General features: G+C 37.4%; 1 protein-coding gene across 1 annotated transcript; it reads right to left on the reverse strand.

Annotated features, from left to right (window-relative positions):
* Positions 1-12,740: 12,740 nt before the first annotated feature.
* LOC118439272 lies at positions 12,741-20,672 on the reverse strand. The gene is made up of 16 exons (XM_035860433.1): positions 20,398-20,672; positions 19,703-19,778; positions 16,486-16,607; positions 16,221-16,400; positions 16,037-16,150; positions 15,666-15,877; positions 15,502-15,606; positions 15,384-15,443; positions 15,266-15,325; positions 15,148-15,207; positions 15,030-15,089; positions 14,835-14,894; positions 14,596-14,744; positions 14,168-14,521; positions 13,660-13,836; positions 12,741-13,560 (listed from the first exon to the last, which is right to left on the reverse strand). Exons 4-16 carry the CDS (start codon positions 16,302-16,304, stop codon positions 13,304-13,306), a joined length of 1,752 nt encoding a protein of 583 aa, XP_035716326.1. The 5' UTR covers positions 16,305-16,400; positions 16,486-16,607; positions 19,703-19,778; positions 20,398-20,672; the 3' UTR covers positions 12,741-13,303.
* Between the last annotated feature and the right edge of the window lie 4,652 nt (positions 20,673-25,324).

Here is a 25,324-nt window from a genome sequence, read left to right on the forward strand (position 1 = left end):
TCAGGTGTGATTAGACAATTATAATTAGAAGATTTTTGCAGGTGTTGTTGTTCTCATGGGCTACTGTTGAGGGTACTTCACTGGTGAAGGTTGGCTAGTTTTTAAGAAGGCTGCTTTTGAGGGATGGCAATTTGTGTAGAACGGCTGCTATCGAAGCTACTGTACACTTTTGGGGTATGGCTATCTTGACGATGTGACACGCCAGGATGATGGCCACTCACTTGACGCTGATGTACACTTTTGCAGTGTGGCTACTCCCTTGTGGATGTAACAAGCTTGGAGGAGGGCCACTCAATCGAAGGTGATGTACACTTTTGCAGTGTGGCTACTCTCTTGAATACACACTGAACTCTTGGAGGATGGGTACTCTTGGAGGATGGGTACTCTTGGCGGAAGTGTACTCTTGGAGGATGGGTACTCTTGGAGGATGGGTACTCTTGGAGGATGGGTACTCTTGGCGGATGTGTATTCTTGGAGGATGGGTACTCTTGGAGGATGGGTACTCTTGGAGGATGGGTACTCTTGGAGGATGGGTACACTTGGAGGATGGGTACTCTTGGAGGATGGGTACTCTTGGAGGATGGGTACTCTTGGAGGATGGGTACTCTTGGAGGATGGGTACTCTTGGAGGATGGGTACTCTTGGAGGATGGGTACTCTTGGAGGATGGGTAATCTTGGAGGATGGGTACTCTTGGAGGATGGGTACTCTTGGAGGATGGGTACTCTTGGCGGATGGGTAATCTTGGAGGATGGGTACTCTTGGAGGATGGGTACTCTTGGAGGATGGGTAATCTTGGAGGATGGGTACTCTTGGAGGATGGGTACTCTTGGAGGATGGGTACTCTTGGCGGATGTGTACTCTTGGAGGATGGGTACGCTTTGAGGATGGGTACTCTTAGAGGATGGGTACTCTTGGAGGATGGGTACTCTTGGAGGATGGGTACTCTTGACGGTTATGTATCAACAAGCTCTAGAACAATGTGACAAACGAGACAAGTTGTTACAGCAGATATCGAAACTAAACTGAACGTTTTTGCGGTCCCGTTACGGTATAAAATCGAATGCGTAGTACAAATTTGATTAGGAGTCATATGTCCTCCCACGACTGAGCTTAATACCCAATCATATCGCCCGGCCGAAAGGCTGTGCACTGCTGGGGCCCCATATCTCGTAACGTGTAAGATTCCACCCCCTAATGTATCATAGGGTCGTCCTGAATTCTTGCGTAGGCGTACACAGAATTAATAGGTGACCAATGGACCCGATGAAAAACTGACGGATGGCCTAAGGATTTTTCTTCGGTTTTTGATTTCTCGCAAATATTCAGTCAGTCCACAGCTGCCGTAGGGTTCAGAGTAGATGTGCAGAAACTTAGATTTTCGACACGTCAAAGTGCTACCTCCATCGAGTGTACTCTTTACCAAGCCGGAGTACCACCAAGTGTGGCCAACTGCTAGTGCTACCTCCATTGAGTGTACTCTTTACCAAGTGTGCCCAACCTCCAAGTGCTCCCTCTGTCGAGTGTACTCCTTACCAAGCCGGAGTACCACCAAGTGTGGCCAACTGAAAGTGCTACCTCCATTGAGTGTACTCTTTACCAAGTGTGCCCAACCTCCAAGTGCTCCCTCCACCGAGTGTACTCTCTTATTTTCAATAGATACTTATAAGCCTACAAAATGATGCCTTTTCAATATCAACCAATCTCCCTATGCCAATTAGCTTTGGTTATAAACTTCCTTGGATCAGCAAATTCTGCAAGTATTACCGGAACTGAGCGGAAGGGACTTGAGGTGTATGTTTCGGCCGCTGCAATTATTCAACCGCTTAACGGGGTGAAAGTTTTTACCGACGAGCAAGAGATCACATTCCTTATTCCTGATCTTCCATCCCTACCACCTGATAAAAGTTATAATTGTCCGCCCGGAGCTTCATGGTGCGGATACATTAACGACATCCATCATGTTGAAGAACAGACATCGAACTTACTGAACGTGTTGCACCAAGCATTCACATACGACGGGATAAGTAAAGCCCCTGCAAGCGACTCTTCCAACAAGAATGTCGACCAAACCAACCCTAATTACAAGCAGGAGCTAGCAAACTCTGCAGGCCAGCAATGGTATTCTGATATGATCCTTGCATTGGAGGACCGAAAATTAGACGGAGAAGTTGAATTTTCGCGGAGGAGACGAAGTATTAATAGCAGCACGGACATCGAAGGCAAAGAAAATGGCAATCAGACTGATCCAAATGCAAGAGGCCGTAGAGGGGCTTTTGGAACGGTGGTAAAAACCGGTATTGCGGTGGGTGTGCCAATACTATTGGATTTCATTAAAGATAAATTGTTTGTTCCCGACCATGCAATTGCTGATAAACTGGCGGAATTGAAATCAAAACTTCCAGAGCAATTCAAAGTGTTTGCGGACCTCCCAACAATCCAATCATCATTTACCGCTACACGCAAAGTTGCAGCGGCCGTTGTGAAATTCGCAAACAAAAACTTCGCACAAGAGTTCTCGATTAATAACGGCAAGTTTGGGTCGACCATCTCGGATTGGATTACTGCGACAAATTTCAATCAGATGTCCTCTTCAAATTCAGTCAATCACCTAGCTCTTCTTGTTGGCCACTTTTCCGCCTTGTCTGACTGTAGGGACGGCAATGTGCATTTGGTGTTCGTACCTCCAGCTGTACTGGAACCTCAACTAGTTAAACTGGAAAAAAAACTTGACCCAAGTCTTGAAATGGTAGTGCCTTCAAAAGAAAGTTCCATGTATTATACTATGCAATGTGCAAAGTGTAAATTTGACAATGATGGTGGAATAGTTCAAGTTAAAATTCCAATTAAACCGAAAAAATCGGTTTTTACCGTGTACCAGTACAAATCTTTGTCTCTGATTACCCTGTCTCTGACTTGGACGAAAATGAATGTGATCCCATCGGGACAGGATTCTGCAAGTTACCACAGGTGTCAATTATATGCATACGTATTAACCATTGTTGAATCCGTTGCTCAACTTTGCAATTGTTGTATCGATTTCAGGCAAGCAATTCCGACATGCCTGGCCATTATTGCTTGATGACTATGATGGATTCCACTACTGCTGACGAGGTACAATAATTCATAATTGTCAATTAAGTTACTGACGAATGCATACAGTCACAATACATTGATCGAGTCAACATCCATTAATAATTGCCGTTTCCCTTTTGTAGAATAAGTCGGCCTGTAAGCTGAAATGTGTAGAAGGTACCAAAACCTCGGTTACTCAGATTAGCGACGATTCCCTGGTTGTGGCACATCTACCAAAGCTTGGAGCAACGGTTATTTGCGATAGTGGATTTACTATGAATATCAAACACGAAGTGGATGTTGGTGCGATTCGTTTCGATTTAGGGTGTGGCTGCTGCGTAATGTACGAAGGAAAAATTATTGGCAAGTCTTACAGAAAATTTTGTGACATTAATATGCCATCTGTGAAATGGGGTCAAATCCTTCCCATTCAATTCAGCTCACTTCATAATTGGATTCCGGTACTTGAAGGAGGGCTACAAGCTATGAAATACAACAATGCTGAGGACATCCTCGACCCTGATTTTATTGTGATCACCAGCGAGGGTCCAACAAACACCGAAAGCAGCGCCATCTTCACATACGAAATGCCAATTGGGTCAATTTTTCTGTTTGCTTTGGAACTACTCGGTCTGACCGCATTTTGCTATCGCTATCGGATTGGCCCGTTTGCAGTGTTGGCCATGCTCCCACGATTCGTTGCCGCAAAAAACTACCCTATACGAGATTCTCCCACTGAAATATACACCTTACTTTACACCATAGTCTGACTTCTCTTGCTTCTCGTTATTCCCAGTTGGACCTTCTTCTTTTTCTCTAAATGCCATCGGCTTTATAATGCTATTGTTACACGTGCGGCCGAAAGACGACTGGAGCAAGAAGCAATGAATCTTTAATTCTACGGCCGAGAACACGTAATGCATATACTCTTGTTACATAGCCGAACAAGATCGTTCAATAATGCACTGCCTCTTCTTTCGAATCCGCTTGCAGATTAAAAAGCAAATCTAGAAGCAAATCTACATATTTTCTGCTGTTTCCCACAAATCTATATTTAATAATGAATCTTATTAACAAAAGCCTAGCAGTATGCGCTGTGTCATTAAGAACCAAATTTTAGTTTTTGCAAGGTTAATAATTTTTAGTACCTGCGTTATTGACTTACGAAAATAACACTAATACTTTATTGGCTTTATTTATACTACAATTGTTTTCCACGTACACGGTTACAGAGCTTATTTTACATAGTCCCAAGTATGATATATGAATAACGTTATTATTTCCTAAACATGGTTTTATTTATAGCTGTGAATGGAGTCAGATATCTGCTCACTAGGTTATTCACTGTTAATTTCCTTCGATTGTATTTACGAAAACTTAATTCTTTGAACAGTCTTTCTGTTGTTCTAACCTGGGAATAAAATTATTATTACGTAAGCTATAATTAATTTGATAGTATTTGACACTACTGAAGGTTACAGATCCTATTTGCACAAAAATTAACACTGGCCTCAAATTTGCTGTCGGCGCCCATGAATTTGTTTCGTCAGTTTAATGTGTTCCCCAGGTCATTGGCTACCCAGTCTATATCGCGGTTTCCACGAATTCGTTGCTTGTCATATATTTTTGAGGGCAAACATCTTACCCTCCTCCTGAAGAAGTTTCCAAAACACCACTAAAAACTGCACCTCGTTTGAGCTGAATCGCATCTTGTAGACGTCCAAACCCATAAAAAATACAAAGGAGTGGCATCACGACATTACATAGGTATCTGAGTGTTAGGAATTGAAATTCATAGATTTTGTTTTAACAGGGCTATCTGCCGGGTCGTTTTCAGATAACTTTTTGAGATGAAGTTATAAAACGTGTGAACTTTGGTCTATGTTTTGACCTTTTTTTGAAACCTGTCCCTGGTGACGTAATTCACACAAAGCTTAGATATTTTGACAATTTTTTCACGATTAGTTTGGTAAGGAGAATTTGCGGGACCTCTCGGGGCGTCGATTTTTCAAAAAACGGTACGCGATCCTTTTTTTGGGGGCCGATACCTCTCGGGCGACAGAAATCCAGGGTTTCGATTGGTAAAAACCAAATTGACCAGGGCAGTGGGAAAAAGTGGGAAAAAAGCACTTTTTACCACCCACTAAAACAAGTGGGAAATGGGGAAAATGGAAGAAATGGGAAATACTGTGGTTTGGGGCGATCCGAAACTTCTTTAAAACTTGATATTTTCAAAATCTGAGTTCATATTCGTATTCTCCATGAAATTCTTAGCAAATCAGTGGGTAATACGGTTAAAATCGAGCAATCTTTAAAATTAGCATGTATTCATATGGAAATATGGGGAAAAAGTTCAAAACTGTTCAAAGCTGTTCAAAAGTGGCCGTATTACACACCAAAATTTTCAGAATTTGGTGGAGATGACGAATATGAAGTCGTATTACGAAAATATTGAGTATTAAAGAAGTTGGCTTTCCCCATTACTAAACACATGGGCCGCCATTTTTCCCGTTTTGGACGGTAGATACCATTTTTCCCGGTTTTTCCCACTTTTTCCCACCTGCCGTGGGAAAAATAGTTTTGGACGGGAAGAACGAAACCCTGCAGAAATCCCGGTAACTTATATTATAAACTAATTCCAACGGAATTAAGTTCCGTAGATCCATAGTGGAAGGGGAAACACTATTTCCGGATAGTTTAAAGTTGTCTACAATTTTCATTTGTGACAATTGTCCCTCGGAAAAGTGGTTAATGAGATCTTCGACTTCTGAATGCCATCTCATCGTCATTTTGTAACTAATTTTTGTCAACAAAACGATTTTTTGATGCCTAGTAACTACAGTTCGAAAATAAAATTTCAGAAATTCAATAAAAACTTCCACCGCTGATTAAGGTCAGCTTTTAGTTCTGTGCAAATAGGATCTGTACCCCTATATTATAGTTAAAAATATATATAAAAGTGTACAGTAATTTTTTTGCAAAAAATTGTCATATTCTGGAGATTTTTTTATGAGCAAATAATTATGATTTATAATTGCCAATGGGTAACTTTGATCCGAATATAATCAAGAATTAATTATACTCTATATTAGCAGTCTACCACTAATATCTAATTGATCAATTATTACATAAATATTTGAACACAAATGTACTGCTTTGTCCCTGAATTCAGCTTAACTTTTAAATAAACCTGTTTGCTTAAGTTCATAATTTTTTGGGGATAATATTAATTTAACAACCTTCAAATGCATACAAAACTATAGCATTACTGACCATATATTTAAGTAAGCAACCTACTAAAATAACATATCCGATTTGTTGTAACATCAATAAAAATGGAGCAAGCAGCATTTCGCATGGATATTGTTTACGGCAGAATCGTCACCTGCAGAAATCATTATTCTCACAATGCGCAGGATAAAGGGGTTTTGCCTCATTGTTACTGTATTAATTTAACTTTTTCTCGCACAAGAATAAACGAACTTACAAGGGAACCTTAAGTACTATCAACTCTGGATTTCCTTACGGAAAGTTTTAATTGATAGACAATTTAGTGCAAATTATACTCTGTCATAGAACATGCGGTGAAAAATTACGTTTCGCGAAATATTTAGCGAGAGCCATACCAAAACCTAGAATTTTTCCAATGCTATTCATACAACATACTGCCTTCGGATCGTTGAAATCAAGTTTGCAAAATCTGGATAAATTAAATACCAATTTCTATGCAATTTTATGTTGGTCAGTAATCAGGAACATGCAAAAATGATGCAAACAGTTGCAATTTTTTTACAAATTGCAAAAATCATCAAAGTTTCCTAAATTTGAATATTTATACAAACAAAATTAAGAAGCGAAAAATTGCTCTTATTGAAAAACAATTCTCGATTTGTTTTGGAAATTAGAAGGAGGAGGGACATTAAGGTATGTTTGCCGGCTAAGAGAGTTTTCGAATTGTAACCTGTCTAGTTTTATAGACCAGGATAGTAGAAGAAAAAGTCATAATGGGCGCGTTGTCAAGAAATGCCTCCGTCACCTTCTGTAGGCCAAAAACGGAAGATCTCGCCATGCCAATTTTTGACACCTTCAGTTGCTATTATTTCCAAAACGGCTAAAAATTTCTTAATACAACCAACTTGAGAAATTATGGTACTAGCATAAGGTTACTGAAAAACCGCACACCGAGCTACCATCATTCAAACCCGCTAAACTAAAAAACATATGTCACGAAAATTCATATATTTTACGTTTTTTTTGCAAATATTTCGCCTACTGTGCTTAAACCCCACCGTAGGTTTTGGCTGGAGTAATTTTTATTTCGAAGAGCAACTATACCCATGCAACATATCAAAAATTTGGAGATGGTACATTCTTAGTTTTCGAGATAAAAAATCAAACGTGTCAAAATTTAATCATGAAAACTTGATAATTTTCACATATTTGATTTTTTATCTCGAAAACTAAGAGATACCCATGGCCAAATTTTTTGTATGTTGTTTGGGTGTAGTTGCTCTTCCAAATAAAAATTACTCGATCCAAAACCTACGGTGAGATTTAAACATAGTAAGCGAAATATTAAAAAAACGTAGCAAAAATAATGCTTTTTGTGACATTTGATTTTTTTGTGGAGCGGGTTTGAATGATAATAGCTCGGTATGCGGTTTTTTAGGAACCCTATGTAACCACCATTATTTCTCAAATTGGTAGTATTAAGAAATCTTTAGCCGTTCTGGGTATAATGGCCCCTGAAGGTGGCAATAGTTGATATGGCGAAGTCCTCAGTTTTGGCCTACAGAAGGTGAGGGAGGCATTTTATGGCAACGCGCCCATTATGATTTTTTCTTCTACTACCATGATCTATAAAATTAAGCGGGTTAGAACTCGAAACGCTCGATGCTCAAAACGTTAGCCGGAAAACAGCCCTTAATGCTCCTTGTCCTTCATAACTTCTCCTGATAAACAAATCAAATTTCAAAGACCGGTCAATTTTTTGCAAATTGGGAAAATCTGTAAACTGCTAATCCTTTCAAATTTAACGCTTTTTCTTATTATTTACTACAAAAAAATACAAAAAATAAGTTAACAACTTATTTTTCAAAAAAATCGTCAAACTTTTCAGAAATACGAAAGATTTTGGAAATTTGTATTGTCAGTTTTCTGCATATTCAACAAACCATTTTAGCTATTTAGATAGACCCAATATCGACACAGGCCTTACAGTAATATGCAAAAGATTCACAATAACAATTAGTAGGAATTTGTAAAAATCTAATAAAAAAACAGTTTTGAAAAATTCTTAAAGTAGACCAGTATTGGAAATTTGGTCTGTGTATCATGAGAAGTTATGAATTTCAATTTTATGGAACAATTTTAAGAACAATTTTTAGCTTCTTATTTTTTTGCATAAATATTCAAGTTTAGAAAAGTTTGCGGATTTTTGCAATTTGTAAAAAACTGGCAACTGTTTGCATCGGTTTTGCATGTTCGTGATCACTGACCAGCATGAAATTTCATAGCAATTGGTATTTAATTTATCAAGCTAAATATTTCGCGAAAAAGCGATTTTGGACAGGATGTTCTATGACAAAGTTTAATTTGCACTAAATTGTCTATCAATTAAGACTATCCGGAAGGAAATCGAGTTGAAGTCTACTTAAGGTTCCCTTGTCAGATTTTTGTGTGTTCCTTAAGGTGCGATCTTTTTGCAGGTGCCGGAATTTTTGAGTAAATTTCAGTCAAAATAAGGATTTTTAACAACTCTGTATTTTTTAACTCGATTGCAAGATTAGAAGGGCGTGCTTTCTCAGAATTATTAAACATAATTTTACATGCAAATTACACGAAATTCATGAAATTATATGCGACATAATCCTAGCAACGATTATAATTTGAGGTTGGCATTTTATTTCTGAATTTTGAAAAATGACAAAAACATTTACTTTTTAAAAATTAAAAGTTTTTGAAAAGTATAATTTCATCAAATACACAAATACCAACCAATTAATAATAATTATTATCCCAGAAAAATTAAAGAAGCGTTATATATTAAGAAAAATCCATCCAGCATGAACATCAAGGATGGTAGGAGAATAAATCCTATCTGGTTACCAACTATTATTCCCCTCATTAAAAATCCATGAATTTCCTAGGAAAATTGATTATAATTTATTTAGCAAACAACAAAAAATTTTTGAAATAGTGTTCTGTCAGAAAAACAATTGTATATTTATGACTCTGAACAAGACAACGTTAGTTGGAGAAAGCTTGGTTGAATAAAAATAAAACTGTATAGTTTTAAACAAATCTGGTCCTCAAAACCATTTAAAAAATCATTTTAAATTAATAATAAATTAATAGCTAATTCTGGAAACCATTTGGAAAAGTTAAATGTTTTTGACAAATCCTCCTTTTGGAGATCTGAAAATTTCTTGAAAATTCCGACAAGTGCGACCAAAATCTGAGTGGATTAAGCACTTTGGCAAGTCCAGCCCAACCTAATCTGAACTTTTTTTTAAATGAGTTTCTGAAGTTTTTAATGAGTTAATAATCTAAAACGACCGAAATAATGCTGGACTACAGTTTGATAAGTTTCGTCGTGTCCAAACCGCGGCTGATGTCACGAAGGGCACTGTACATGGATGTGGGTAAAAATTAAGAAGGTGAAGTTTTAAATTTTGGCCTTTTCAGTGAATGACCATGGCAAATTTCGTGTGGAATGCACAAAATTTTTGGTACGAAGCAACTTTTCAAGCAGTATTTTGTCGTCTATCAGTTAAAACTATGCATACTGGAAAAAAATGGTGTTGTTCATTACATACATACCTTTAGTTCCTCGCTATTTTTCGAATTGGAGTCTATAACCACATATCCCGTGCAGCGCCGGGCAAAGCGACCAATTCCCCCATGACCCAAAATTACCACCGTCTCCCTCAACCACATCCGCAAATGTCGTTCCATTCGAATTTCCCCGGCACTTAAACCGGATGTTATTAGTAGCTGTGTCATCCCCTTCCCCTTGATTTGGTTCTACTCGTAGCTGAAAACCGCTGAAGACGTAGGGATCAGTTCCACAATCTTTCCAGGCTCCCCAATTTCCCCACCCATCTGCAATTAGAAACGATTTAAATCTTGTGAGGGAGCCTTAAGTACTGCCAACTCTCGATTTCCTTCCGAATAACCTTAATTGATAGGTAATTTAATGAAACTCAAACTTTGTAGTACAACACGCGGTGCAAAATTACGAAAATATTTAGCTAGATCCGCAACAAAAGCTGCAATTTTTTCAATGCTATTAACATAGCTTTCAGCCTTCGGAATGACAAAATGAGAAAAAGACAAACTTCTTTGTTTCGTCTCTGTTTTCTTGAACAAATTGGGGTTTAAAAATTATGAACCCCAATTTTTGTAAATTGTCGGGAATTTTCGCGATTTTTTTGCAGTAAGGAACATTTTTATTTTGAACTAAAATTTTTTCGCATAAACAATCCAATTTTTCAAGTTCACAAGATTTTCGCAATTTGCAAAAAAATTGCAACTTTTGCATTACATTTTGGCAAATTCGTAATCAGCATGAAATTACAGATGTTAATAGCATTGGAAAAATTGCTGGTTCCGGTGTGGCTCTCGCTAAATATTTCGCGGAACGTGTATTTGCACCACGTGTTCTATGACTAGGTTTGAGTTTCATTATATTAGCTATCAAGTAAGGCTATTCGGAAGGAAATCGAGAGTTGACAGTTCTTACGGTCCCCTTGTTGGTCAAATTAACCACTACAATTTTAAAAATAGCTTGCCGTCTAGAATTAATATATATGTATAAGACACACGCACATAAATAACTTTACACATACCATGTGGCGAGAGGCTTTTTCCCGTGAATACTACACGTTTCGTTGTGGGGTTGGTACAACGAATTTCAATATCGTTTAGGGCCGTATCGTCAACGGCTTGACCCCGATACGACTCAGTTCGTAATTTAAATGAGGTTACGAAAGATCCGGTAGGACACTCTACAGGGTCAAGGTAATTACCCCAATTCGTGATTGGCACACTGGTAATATACAAAGACTGAACAGCTAAAATGCCACCTAACAAAAGCACGATTTTTCCAGTCATTCTTCTGATTTTATTTCCAAACGCCAAATAATCATCTCTTTATACATTCGTGCAAGGCGGGTTAAGAATTGGAACTGGCAGACTGAAAGAAAGTTCTTTTAGCATTTCGTAAATAACTTGGTTGTGCTGCATCGTGTGTTATATGCAACCAATGCCTCCCACTGGATAAACCACTTTTTGTGCGGTAGACGATGGTATGTACCTGCATTATTACAGAATTTTAATGCATCGAGTATGATGAGAAAGATGTACCTAACTTTATATATGAATCTGGTTGGTTTTACCGTGTATGAATATTCAATGCATTTCCATTACTAGTTTGGACGGATATAGCTTACATATCAAGAAAGTGTTCCACAGGCATAATAAAAGTCAACTCTTTTTATGCCAAGCTAGAAATAGAAGGGTTCTTTCGTTCTACACGTAAAGGTATGGAGCAGGCCCTTCAGTGGTTGCCACATTTTGATAAGTGGCAACATCGACGTGGTGTTTAGTTTTAGCTTGGCACATAGAGACATGACTTTTAGTATAGTTTTCGTTGTTTTCAATGCCATCACGTCATCGGCCTCGTTCGGATTATGACCTAGCAACAATATTTATGATTATTTACATGTTTCAAGTAAAACTGTAAATGGTCACGGTTGGTGAGCATATTTTTTCCAAAACAAATTCTTTGACATTTTGCCTTAATTGGGCGTGCTCACCTCAACCTATTTCTTGTATATTTAAGAACTTGAGCATAAGATTACTTTAAATTAGAATGAGTTTGAAAATAATTTGCATTGAAACCATGTGAATTTTGTTTCGAAATTAACCTATCAGGTGGGCATGCCACGGTTTCGCCAGATCATTTCTCAAAACTCATGCCTCCTATTAAATAATTTATTATTCACTGTTTATTCAGATTTGCAAAAATATTAAGAATACTGCCCGCATATGTAGAACGTAAAAAATTGTTGACCTGGAAAGAAATTATTATACTAACCGAATACAATGAACATTTTGTACGATTTTATATTTTAAATATTTCCGATCATGATACCTGTGTTGTAGAAGATTAACGGTGGTTAGTTCCGATCCAACGACTTGCGGCATTCTTTCCGTTCTTTGCTCCTGTTTTTTGTACAAAAAGACAATTAATCAAGATCAGTTGGCGATGATAATTCAACCTGTTATTTTTTATGCTAATTTACATACAGAAAGCAAATTTGTAAGTAGTGCAATAAATATGGGCTAAGTTGACATAAAAAATATGCGGACTAATTTCTTAAATTGGTATTAGGCTTCTCAATTGACGCGAAGGTGGAAAAATGGAAGAGCAGTAAAGAATATGTAACAGGCAAAAATAAAGAATCTTTTTCTATGTCACATTTATCCAACATGTTATTTGGTTGAAGTGTATGTTTAGGTGAACGCATTCCATTCCCTCAAGTTGAGCGTGGGAGGCGACGTATGTATTGTGTGCAATAATGGCAAAAGTAAAAATATGAAGATGGAATAAAGTTTATGGATCTTGTATGCTCAAATCTCTACATATTCACCTCATTTCAATTACCAGATATATATACATAATTTATTGCCTTACGGTCATGACTTACCCTAGAATTGCATGTGCATAACTACTAAATTATGGAATTACATTGACCAGCGTGCTTAAGTATATCGCATTGGTCATAAATTATAATAAACTAAAACTAACAATAGCGAATTAAATTGTAACAAACAAAATGACCAACACAAACTTTTAGCGAGAAACACTAAAGACAAATAGAATTTAAAACATAACTAGAGATGTCATTTAAAATAAAAAATGTTTCTGATTTTAAATAAGACCTGCACAAAATTGTTTTTCATTGCTTAATAACATCCACGAAATATCTGCAAAGGTACAGGAAATCCTAATGCAAAAACGTAAAAAATATTATAATGTTCCAATGCATGGATACCTAAAAATAATTACGCACGAAAAAAACACTGCTTAAAGTCCTCCATAGTGAAAAAAGCCATAAAACAAAAACAAACCAACACGAAAATACTTGAACCCGCAGCTCAATTATTAACTTTAAGGACATCATGCAATCATACATAATTCCTGATGATTTTCAACTTTATTTTTATTTTTTGCTCGAGTTGTGCTTATCTGTTTTTCCCTCCTCGTATTTGTGCAGGTTAAATTCAGGGATGACACCTTGTCCTCCTCTTAAATGTCTTGCCGTATAATGATTAACAAAATCCTGCTTCACCCATGTGTAATACGTGCACTGCTCCATTCTACCGTCCTTATTTTCGACAAAGGGACACTGGAAAGTTCCAATGCCATGGGCTACCCTGATGTGTCTGGATTTACTGTAACCAGTTGTAAAACTAATTTCTGAAATTAAAAAAAAATAAAAAACGTAATGAACGCAATGCAAGTATTACACATTATTATTATTATGACACACAGTATTATTTATTTAAAAAAAATTACTACAAATGTGACAGGTTGGTAGCCTCTGCATCTCCTTTTCTCTGCCTCCTCTTTTCTGCTTGGCAGAATTTCCCAAACTCTGCTCGTCTGAGTCATCTGCTTCACTAATTTCCGACCCTGGGCTAGAAGGAACGGTTATAGCCGGTAAAGTGGGGGCGATTGACATTGAGTCAAAAGCTGCAATAAAAATACTACATCAACAAGTCCGTCAAACCAGAATATACGACAATGAGAGGTTTAGGTTTAGCTGTGAACAAATACAATACGAAGGATAAGTACAAGATCATTGTTGGTGATGAATTTCTAAGGAGAAAATAAAATGACCTTTATCTGATTCATGTACCCAAAACCAATTAAACCCAGTACCAAAATATAAATTTGTGGCTACTAGTATTATACAAAACCCTACATAAATTGAAGAAAAATCCTTCCACTCAAATTCAGGTGAGAAAGAAGTCTAATAGAGTAACTAGAAATAGCTTAAATATTTATACATAAATGTGCTTACCGAGATCAACATCGGGTTCAAATTTTGTATGTACGAATTTGAAAATACTTGTCATTTTTTTTGCCATTTCGAAATCTTTCAGCCATAGCCCCTCTTCGAGATCTGATAATTCCTTTCCATACGTTTTCAACGCCTGGCGAAACGTTGTACATGCCGCCATCATTTTCTTAATAATACCGTGCCTGCCTTGGGCAATCTCAATTTGAGCAAATAACGTAGGAGAATTATTCTTCACAAGTGTCGAGAAGTTTTCAATCCCGTATTGGATTGCTGCGGATTGAATTATCATCCTTCGACGCTCCTCGTTGTCCAGTAAAAAAGATTCATCGACATCGTTAACATCAATCGCGTGTCCTGCATTAGTACATTCCACAATTAATTCTGATAGAGGTCACTGAATATTCAAATTAATAGAAATACAGGATTACTTTTTAACTTGCCGCTTAGATTAACCCGAATTTCCTCCGTTTCTGCCAATACTTTTTGTTTTTGAAGCAGCTCAAGTAGGTTTGCAGATGAAGAAGATGACGGTGAGTTTTGCCTTTTAGTTTCCCAATTTACTGGTTCACAGCTAGATCTAAAAATGGAGTTGCAGTAAAAATAGTTGATAATTGAACTAAAAGTCATGGACAGTGATGAAAATTTATCACGATTTTTTCTCTTTTACCTCTCTCGGACAGACGTTATCGTTGCTGTTGCTTCTTGTTCGTTTTGGGATGAGGATGCCCTGCACAACGAAATAACAGCAAAAAACAAATAACCACAATATTTAGTTTTCATTACTTAAATCGTGGGTGTTGGTTATGTGTTGGAAATAAGCAATATTTGTGACAACTTGTAACGTGTTTCGTTTTATCCTTACCTTGACCGGCTCTGCTCGTCACTCTTTGCCGTACTTTTCTCGCCTGAGTGCTTGGAGGATCTGTGACCAAAATGACATTTTTGCATTGCTCCTAAAATAACTAATATATAAGCTATACCTCGACCGGCTACGCTCGTCAGTCTTTGCCATTCTTTTCTCGCTAGAGTGCTTGGAGGATCTGTGACCAAAATGACATTTTTGCATTGCTTCAAAAATAACTAATATGTAAGCTATACCTCGACCGGCTACGCTCGTCAGTGTTTGCCGTTCTTTTCTCGCTAGAGTGCTTGGAGGATCTGTGACCAAAATGACATTTTTGCATTGCTTCAAAAATAACTAATATGTAAGCTATACCTCGACCGGCTACGCTCGTCAGTGTTTGCCGTACTTTTCTCGCCTGAGTGCTTGGAGGATCTGTGACCAAAATGATATTTTTGCATTGCTTTAAAAATAACTAATATGTAAGCTATACCTCGACCGGCTACGCTCGTCAGTCTTAGCCGCTCTTTTCTCCCTTGAGCGCCTAGAATGAATTCTTTTCCGATCCACCTTTTCGTTTGTGTGACGTTCGGTGAGGCTGGACGATGTACAATGTACACTGTGAAATGAATTTAAAAATAGTTATTTTATACCTACCTCGAACGGTGAGGACTTGACCTTTCCTTCTGGCCAACATCTTCCCAGCAGTCTTTAATACTCCGCGAGTGATGAGCAATTTGCGTGTTGGGTACCATTGGTTTACTTTTTTTCATTTGCATGACAGGACGTACATCCGAATTGTTTTGACCATTATCGTTGATCAGTTGTCCGATGAGAGGCTTATGGGTATCCATCGACTTTCTGTCAGGCTAAGAACAACAAAATTCCTTAAATTTCATGAATTCTTGCGTTAATCACAATCAAAATTAAAAGTGCACACACTATTATTCGAACATAATTAATCTATTAGGGTATCTATTAGGGCATTATTATCAACCATTTCTTCAAATATTGCTAGCCCTGATTACCTCTTTGTGGGTTAGAGGTTTCACACTTTTAATCTTGGCTCGGTTCTTGATTATCGTTTCGAACGCGGAATTAATGTTCAGATGAAATTGATCAACAGCTGAAGGAGGAGATATCTGTAATTAATATTATAAATGTACGAACATTAAGTATGTATGTAAATTTATAATATTTTGCAGTATTTACGTATCCATTGCTTGATGATCGGCTCTCCTCCTTTGTGATAGGTTGTAGTATCGAGTTGTTTATAATACTACTCAGCTCGCTCATCTTTATAGTTGCAAAGCTTTGTGGATTTTGTAACTGCAGTCTTGTTGCTTCATCCGTGCTTGAGTTTGGCTTCCCATTTTGTTGAAGATTTCCTTTCTGAGGATTTCAATTATACACCCACATAACCCTTCTAACCGCAAAAACACCTAGAAATTAGTTATAATAATCACTCGGTACTTACAAACAAAGGGTTTAGGAGATTTTGTGCTGCAAGAGTTTATGGAGTATTGCCTCTAGTAGGACTCCTGCTTGATTCCGGGCTCATGTGTGGCGTCGTGCACTCGTTTTGGCTCCTGCTACCACCTGGAATTTGGTGCAAATTATACCGTGCTCAAAAAGGTATTTTCCGGACATGACGGGTAAATACGCTATGCTTTTGGCTAAAAAATTTGGTTAGACAACACGAATTAATTGGAAATCAGCTTAAATTCAGGGATGACACCTTGTCCTCCTCTTAAATGTTTTGCCGATGGTAATCACGTGACATAAAATTAATTATTTTGTGACTAACAATGAGGAGACAAACCATGTTCAACCCAGATTATTTTTAGAGCACCTCAGTTTGGAAGACTAACTCTTTAGAAACAACATTTGGTCCGGCATTTGCGCAGATGCACAAAACTCATAAACAGAAATGGTCGCTGTAAGTTCGCGAAAACGCTTGATTTCAATATTAATTTATGCTTTGCAACAACAGCTCAGACCTTCCTTATTTCTCAAGTTTACATACAATAAGGAAATCTTCTTCCATACATCCCCGGCTTTTTGTCTTGCAAAAATGAATGCAAACATTTGCCAATTTTTTTGCAAATTGTACAAATTTGCAAAATTTTCCTAATTGAAATCTCGTCGTTCTGGGGAAATTCCAAGAAAATTAACAAGTTTAATAATTTGATATACTGCAGAAAAGTTTCTCAATACTAAAAAATTTTGTTTTTGCGCAATATAACAAATAATTATGAAAAATTCGTCAATTTGATATTTTTTCATGAAAATTGTGACAAATTTCATTCGTTGAAAAATTTCGCATTTTTTTGCAATAAGAAACATATTTATTTTTAGCCCGACCCAGGGCTTATGTACCCGTGATGTCCGTCTGTCTGTCTGTCTGTCCGTCTATCGATTACTCTCTTTAAACTTGTCCTATCGACTGGAAATTTGGCACACATTTAGAACATGCCAAATTAGGAATCAAGTTCGAAGATGAGCAAAATCGGTCTAGTGGTTGACCGGTGGGGGTCATTTGAGTGGTGGGGGTCTGTTGAATATTCGAAATGGAGATAGAAGGATGCAATTTAGCATGGAGGTAGCTAATTGCTTCTAATGAACGAATATGAGGTGAAATATGAAAATTTTTCATTCGAAGGGACCCCAACGGGTGACCCATACCGATTTTTCAAAGTCATTCAATGGAGATGAAAATTAGCATAAGGAAAGCCAGTGGCTTTTAAGGAAAGGATATGACGTGCAATTGACAAAATTCTCATCGTGAGTGACCGTTTGGGGTGACCCACACCGATATTTCATTACCCTGGGTCGGGCTCCGCAAAGCTGTACTGATAGGTTTTTAACTTTTAATTTGGTTGGAATTTTATATAAGTTGCAAATTTTTACAATTGGCAAACAAAATTGGCAAACGTTTACATCCCTTTTTGCATGACAGATTGATGCCCGGGATTTTTGAAACAAGAATTTCTTATCGTATGTGAGAGTTAAAACTCGAGAAATATGGAAAGTCTGACTGAGCTGGTGTTCCAAAGCATAAAGTCCTATTGAAATCAAGCTTTTTTGCGATCTTGCGGCGCCCATAACTTTCTGAGTTATGTGCCAAATATTGTTTCTAAACAGATGGTCTTTTAAACTTAGGTGCTCTTTGCCTCCCGATTGTAAGTGCTGTTTTTGTTAATCGTTGCTAATCGAATTTGTACTCAAAACTCAAAAACTCATGGCCGATTAACAGGCCAAACATTAAAAAACTTTACAAATACTAATTTATTTGACACTACATGTAAGCTTTGTTAGCAAAATAAAGGTTGGAAATGGACAATTGTTATTAAATCATTTCTACTAGGAGGATATACATATGTATATGACTCTAACGGCATGTTAATTACGACCATTATCGTTCTGGTAATGACAACCCAAATTTGAAACAAACTGATCCGGTAGGGAATTATTTCCGAATCTAAACACACCAATAGAGTGTGCATGTTACTAAAAACGATTGGTTGGGTGAGACTTGGTTAGATATGTGCGATTAACAGGAGCAAATAACCCTTTTCTTATAGCGGAGAGAAATTGTTAGTAAAACGAGCATCGCCGCCCTGAGAAAGAATTTGTGACGTACAAATATTGAAGTTCGATTTATTCCATCTTTTTGATGCCACACTCACAATGCGATGACGCCAGCGGTCTCGCTCCGATTTTGATGAAACTACGTAATTATTTCGATTTACATAAATAATTAGACACATGTTTCGGGTTTTTTCATAATGCTCAGTTTGAACGAAGTTGTGGTGGTATAAGTGAGCGAAAATTGGCAATTTTTCCCTGCCAAATGAGTTGACCTTTGTTTTCATTTCCCCTCTTTCTTTACTCACTTTTGCTTCTTGCAAATTTGAGTCTGCAGATATTTCGAAACTATTAAAGAAATTAAATTAAATTATTAAAGAACTTAAAAATCGAGTTATCTAAAATTAATGGTAATGGTTATTTCATTTAATAAATTATGTCCGCTGAGAATATTTTTTCCTGCTATTATTAAAAAAATTGTCAAAATAGTCCAAATTGAATAACTAATAAAATAAAATAGCGATTATCATTAATTTTAAATAACTCTATTTTTCAAATATCCGTTATACATTTATTTTATATTTTTAAATTTTAAAAAATATCCGCAGAGTCAAAGTTGCTAGAAGCGAAAGTGAGTAAAAAAAGAGGAGAAATGAAAACAAAGGTCAACGCATTTCCAAAGAAGATTGCCAATTTTCGCTCACTGGTGCTAACATAACTTCGTTCAAACTGAGCATTATGAAAAAACCCGAAACATGTGTCTAATTATTTATATAAATCTATATAATTACGTAGATTCATAAAAATTGTAGCGAGACCTCTGGCGTCATCGCATTGTCAGTCAACTAGGTTTATTTATGCAAAATTGGGGCAGAGCAGCCTAATTATTTTACACAATTCAGAAATTTTATTTAGGGCTGCTATGCTCATTTTACGTGACTTCTTCTTAGTGTGGGAGGAAGAAGGTATTACCTCGTCATTTTAATCGCACATAACCGGAGCTCGCCTTGACAATCATTTTCAGGGTTTGGCGTATGCATAAATTTTAATGCGAATGAATTTTAAATTACAAATTGTTTTGCAGGCGAACAGCGATAATAAATTACCAGGTTTGTCGTCTTCATCCGAAGAAGAGGAATCCCCTGTGCTGCCATCGCTCTCATTACCAGAAGGTTGATACCCCTTTAATTTAAAAAGTCAATTAACTTATGAAAGAGGTCCACAGGTGGACCTCTCATAAAGAGGTCCACAGGTGGACCTCTCATAAAGAGGTCCACACCACGAGTACTACACCTTGACGAGCTAAACCTCATGAGCCTTACACTTGGGTGGAGCTAATCTTATGAGCATCATCCAAGTGCCCCTCCGTATTTTGGAGGGAGCAGTTTCGAGACCATCCAGCCCCACACGTTGGTATTTGGCGTAGTAATGATTACCTTAACGTTAATCTAATACAGAATGGCTTTAATGGCTTACTACAATGGAAGGTTTTGTAAACGGAAAATCATCAATTTATGCCATCAATTTTAATTAGCCGTGAGGATTTGAAGTTGGGATTTTTTATTGGTAAAACTGATGGAACATGGTACACGATCGTTCCTTTGAAATGATGAATTTCAAAGGCGACTCGGAAAATAATGTACCGTTGTGAAATTTTTTCCATTAAAGTGTTTTCCTTCGAAGCGACACTTTTAGACCACCCTGTGTAGGGGGTTAGATGATAACTTCAATGTAGGGCAATTTTTTTATCGTGGTTAAATAAGCGTACAAAATTAAAATTTCAAACTTTGCAATTACTCACCAGGCTTTCCATTGTTCCAACCAGCCACTTTCCTCTAAATTGAATCGCTCACAAACTACACTTAACTTGACTGTGTCTCGACGAAGGGATAACGACACTGGGAAAGTAGTCCGATTTTCCCAAGATAAGTTCCCCATTTCGTAAACTTCTTTGAAACAATAAAATGTTTCAAATTTCAATCCAACTGTTTCTCGCTCTTTCATTCGGGTATTAGTGTTGAAAACCTAACCAGCTGGATTGGGCAGGCATACAAGGGCTACTTTTCGACTTTACGTAGTGGATGCTGAGAAGCTTTAATTAAGCTACAAATCTTTGTTAGATCATGTTAGTTATTTGATGATTTAATTGTTTTAATTTTAAATATTTAACGACTTGAGTTTATTATTACCTATTAACTAGTTGGTTTTAAATATTCATTTTAAGGATTTGCCAATTATTTCCTTTACTGACTTAAGAATTATTTATTTAACTTATAAAAACAATAAAATTAGGACACTATTATATAATTTGAATTTTGGATTTTCAATTTTTTGTGCATGTCAATATCCAATCATAACTGACATTTTTTCAAGTACCATCTTATACATAGGTATACCTATGTACAAATGTATACATATGTACAATCTAATGCTTCAAATTTTGTGGGCAAGTGATGAGAAATTAAGTAGCACAAATTTTCTTGTTACAAGAGCGTAGTAAAAATGATGGTACTACGAATAAGATTTCATGTTTTACATAAATGAATTGCATTATAATGCAATTTTAAACTATAGTTTAAAATTATTAAGTAATTGATGTCCTGTCTGTTCATTAATGACTTATATTTTTAGGATAATCAATTATTGCTTAACAATCGAACGCCGTTAACAAATTATCTCTGGTTTAATGTGGCTGCATCGCTAAAATAATTAAATTTCCCTATACGTACAGATGTGTACAGCAAATAATACATAAATATGTACACCTCACAAATTCCCCTTGTCACTAATTTGTAATTGAGCGTGTCGTGTGCATGGATTTGGGGCGAGAGCCATAAATAGGATTTTCGGTGACATATTTATGTGCACGGAGTTAACAGTTGGGTGTAGCCTTTGTCAGAATGGTGTTGAGCGTGGGGAAAATTTTAACAGTCAGCACCATTGTTTTTCTTTAGTTCGGTTTTCGTCAACTGTCCCACCTCTTTATCTCAACCACTTAACCCAAACTTCTTACATGCTTTTATACGTGGGATGCATACTATATTTTTTAGCCGGCCTAGCTAGGCTGCCTTGTTTCCTTGTAGCGCAACAACATCTGAACAATTTGCCCGAACAGTGGCGAAGTATGCAACGGATCCAGTTTCATTTACAGTGCCCAGTAGGGTCAGAAGGAGCAAGAAAGAGAGAGGGCAATCGGTCTATTTCTCATCTCCTCCTCCTCCACGCATAATTAGTTTTTGAAGGCATTTCATGTATGCAAGGTTCTATGAAACCTTTTGGACTTGGTGACATCATTTCTCAAACTTACACAAAATATGCATGTATCATTTATTGCCTAGTCGTTTTTATGCGTAAACAATATTCATCGAATTGATTGAAAAATCCCTCATTAATTTATCCCAGAAATAAGACGGATTTGTAATTATTTTTGTAAAATGGAGGAAATATTTTTCAAGTAATACGCAGATCATGAAAATAAATATTTCCATTTACAATAAAATTGAAATGATGAAAACATGCATAGTTTAATGTCCGAGCCAAGCACAACTACTTCGAAATACAAAGTTGCGCATTTTTATATCTCAATAAATAACCATACGGCATGAACCCTTCTCGTACCACCAATTCTTCTCATTTAGTGCGATGATTTCATAATTACATACATCTTATCACAACCAACTACATTTTCATAATTTCAACAAGTTTCCAATTCCACAGATTTTTGGGTTCACATCGTCGTATTAATTCTAACAAGGCCTAAGTGCAGTCTTTTCACAATTTTAAAACGGCCGAAATGCCTAACCGCAATTCCAAAATTATAAAGCGTGAATTATGAATGCAAAATCATACTGTGCGCTGGAATGCAATGATTAAGTCACATAATGCTAATTATATAACAACTATCTGAAACAATTATCTGAAACCCACACCCACGTATGGGTTTCCAAATTTGGAATATTCAGTTGGGATTGCCGCATTGGGCTCGGTAAAATTATATATACATATGTATCGCATGTCAGGAAATATTTAACTTGATTTAAGCGACGAGAGCCACACCCCCCGTGGGTGTGTTTTCAAAATTTCGAATATTATATCAGGATTATCTGACTAAATCATTACATTCCAGTGCACAATATGATTTTATATTCATAATTCACGCTTTATAATTTTGGAATTGCGGCTAGGCGTTTTTCTAGTTTTTACTGTGCACTTAGACCTTGTTAAAATTGAACACTGAGCGTGCTCACGTCAGCCTTCGCATGTCTCGCATATTTCGCAAATTGAGCATAGAAACATAACTTGCGAAGTTTTTCGAAATTTGCGAGATTTCGCAAAACTTTGGCTGGAAAACTATGGAATTTTTTTTCCCAAATTTACCCAGCAAATTGGTATGCTCTTATTTCTCAAAGTTATTTCGCAAACTCATCTTCAGCATTACCAGCCAGAAATTCATGGAAACAACGCCAAAATAGGTGTTTTTACAAAAGATTTGCTAGATTTGCGAAGTCATGTTTTGCGAATCCCTCACGACAAACACTTGTTTAACTTGGCAAATTTGCTAAATTAGTGGCGATGCGAAATAAGATGTTGTCGTGAGTACGCCCAACTACTGCACTTAAGCCTTTTTAGTATTAGTACGACGACATGCCATTTTTACGGCGGGTGAGATTGTTGGAGTCATATGCAGTTTTAGGGTCAGATTCAATTTTTGCAAGTGAGATTTTTCGGGTCAAATTCGATTTTTGGGGTAAGGTGAGATTTTTGGGGTCAAGTGAGGATTTTGGGGGTAAAGTGACAATTTTTATTGTTCCGCGGTAACTTGATCCGTGGTACCGCGGTCCGCGGTAGGTTGATGGACCTCCGCGGTCCGTGGTATCTTGATCCGTGGTCCGCGGTAGCTTGATCCACATTTTTACACCTAAGCTCTAAGATGAGCCGTTTGGGCTGTACGTTTGTCGACATTTTTGAAGGGTATACAGGAATGCATACTTAGGCTTCGCCGTAACCTTTGACCCCTTTTTCGGGGTTGCTTGGTTACTTATTTTGCCTCACCTAACAAAAATAAATCATGATAAAAATTTCATGTAAAACTGAAAACTCAAAATTTCATGGATTTGTCGAGCGAATTCAGTCTCACTTTCATACGAAGCACTTTTGGCACGAATTTTCTGCTCAAATTCGATTGTCAACATTTACATATTTTCCTCCAGTACAAATGTTTTTCGCTCTCCTGAAAAAATAGTCCACTTTTTCTCAAACAAATTAAATTAAAATGGACCAGGTCCTCTCCGAAATGGAAGACTTGACCACGGCCATTGCTCGATTAGTGGTCAACATTAAAGTACTCTTAAAATCATCATCAACATTACGTAAGAAATTAATTCATTTCCATAATTTGATTGAAAATAAGTAATGTGACATTTGCACATTTTTATGATACTTGCAATGATTTTATTAACCAAATCACAATTTAGCAATGTTGCCATCACAACTGGCGGAATCTTTGGAAATATTAATTTCGCAACAATTCCCATCTACGTGTTCCCACCTCACGGTTGCACTTTCACAACTCAGGGACTATGCCGGGGTCAAAGTTGAGGTCGAGTCGGACCAGGACTTCGAGACTGACGATAGCAATTGGATTTTCAATGGGGGAAATCTCGACAGCGACGAAATTAAAGACGAACCTGGATTAGGTGAGAAATGTTTCTTCAAAAACTGTGCAATTCTATGAAATCAAAGTTTCGCGGTTGGAGTCTAGGAAAGGGGACCCCCGATTTTTTCTGTGAAATTTTTTTTGCACTGGCCAAAAAATTTTTATTGCATATTTGCATCGATCATGATGTGTAGATTCCAAAAAACATGTTTTCAAAATTTCGAAATTTTGGGAAAAAATTTCTAAGTTTTTAACATTGGCTCCCCCTATACCAAAAAAGTTTTTTTGTGTAACGTTGGGACAATGTGATAAAACAACGGGGCAACGTGAGATCAACCTGGGGGAATGTGAGATACGGCTGGGGGAATGTGAGAAACACCGGGGCAACGTGAGATTACACCGGGGGAATGTCAGATATGACTGAGGGATTGTGAGAAACACTGGGGGAATGTGAGATACGACTATGGGAATGTGAGAAACACTGGGGGAAGGTGAGATAAGACTGGGAGAATGTGAGAAACACTGGGGGAAGGTGAGATACGACTGGGGGGATTGTGAGAAACTCTGGGGGAATGTGAGAAACTCTGGGGGAATGTGAGATACGACTGGGGGAATGTGAGAAACACTGGGGGAATGTGAGAAACACTGGGGGAATGTGAGATACGACTGGGGGAATGTGAGAAACTCTGGGGGAATGTGAGAAACACTGGGGGAATGTGAGATACGACTGGGGGAATGTGAGAAACTCTGGGGGAATGTGAGAAACTCTAGGGGAATGTGAGATACGGCTGGGGGAATGTGAGATACGACTGGGGGAATGTGAGAAACACTGGGGGAATGTGAGAAACACTGGGGGAATGTGAGAAACACTGGGGGAATGTGAGAAACACTGGGGGAATGTGAGAAACACCGGGGCAACGTGAGATTACACCGGGGGAATGTCAGATATGACTGAGGGATTGTGAGAAACACTGGGGGAATGTGAGATACGACTGGGGGAATGTGAGAAACACTGGGGGAATGTGAGAAACACTGGGGGAATATGAGAAACACTGGGGGAAGGTGAGATAAG

This window comes from Folsomia candida, unplaced genomic scaffold, assembly GCF_002217175.1.
Source record: "Folsomia candida strain VU population unplaced genomic scaffold, ASM221717v1 Fcan01_Sc032, whole genome shotgun sequence".
Lineage (NCBI taxonomy): Eukaryota > Metazoa > Arthropoda > Collembola > Entomobryomorpha > Isotomidae > Folsomia > Folsomia candida.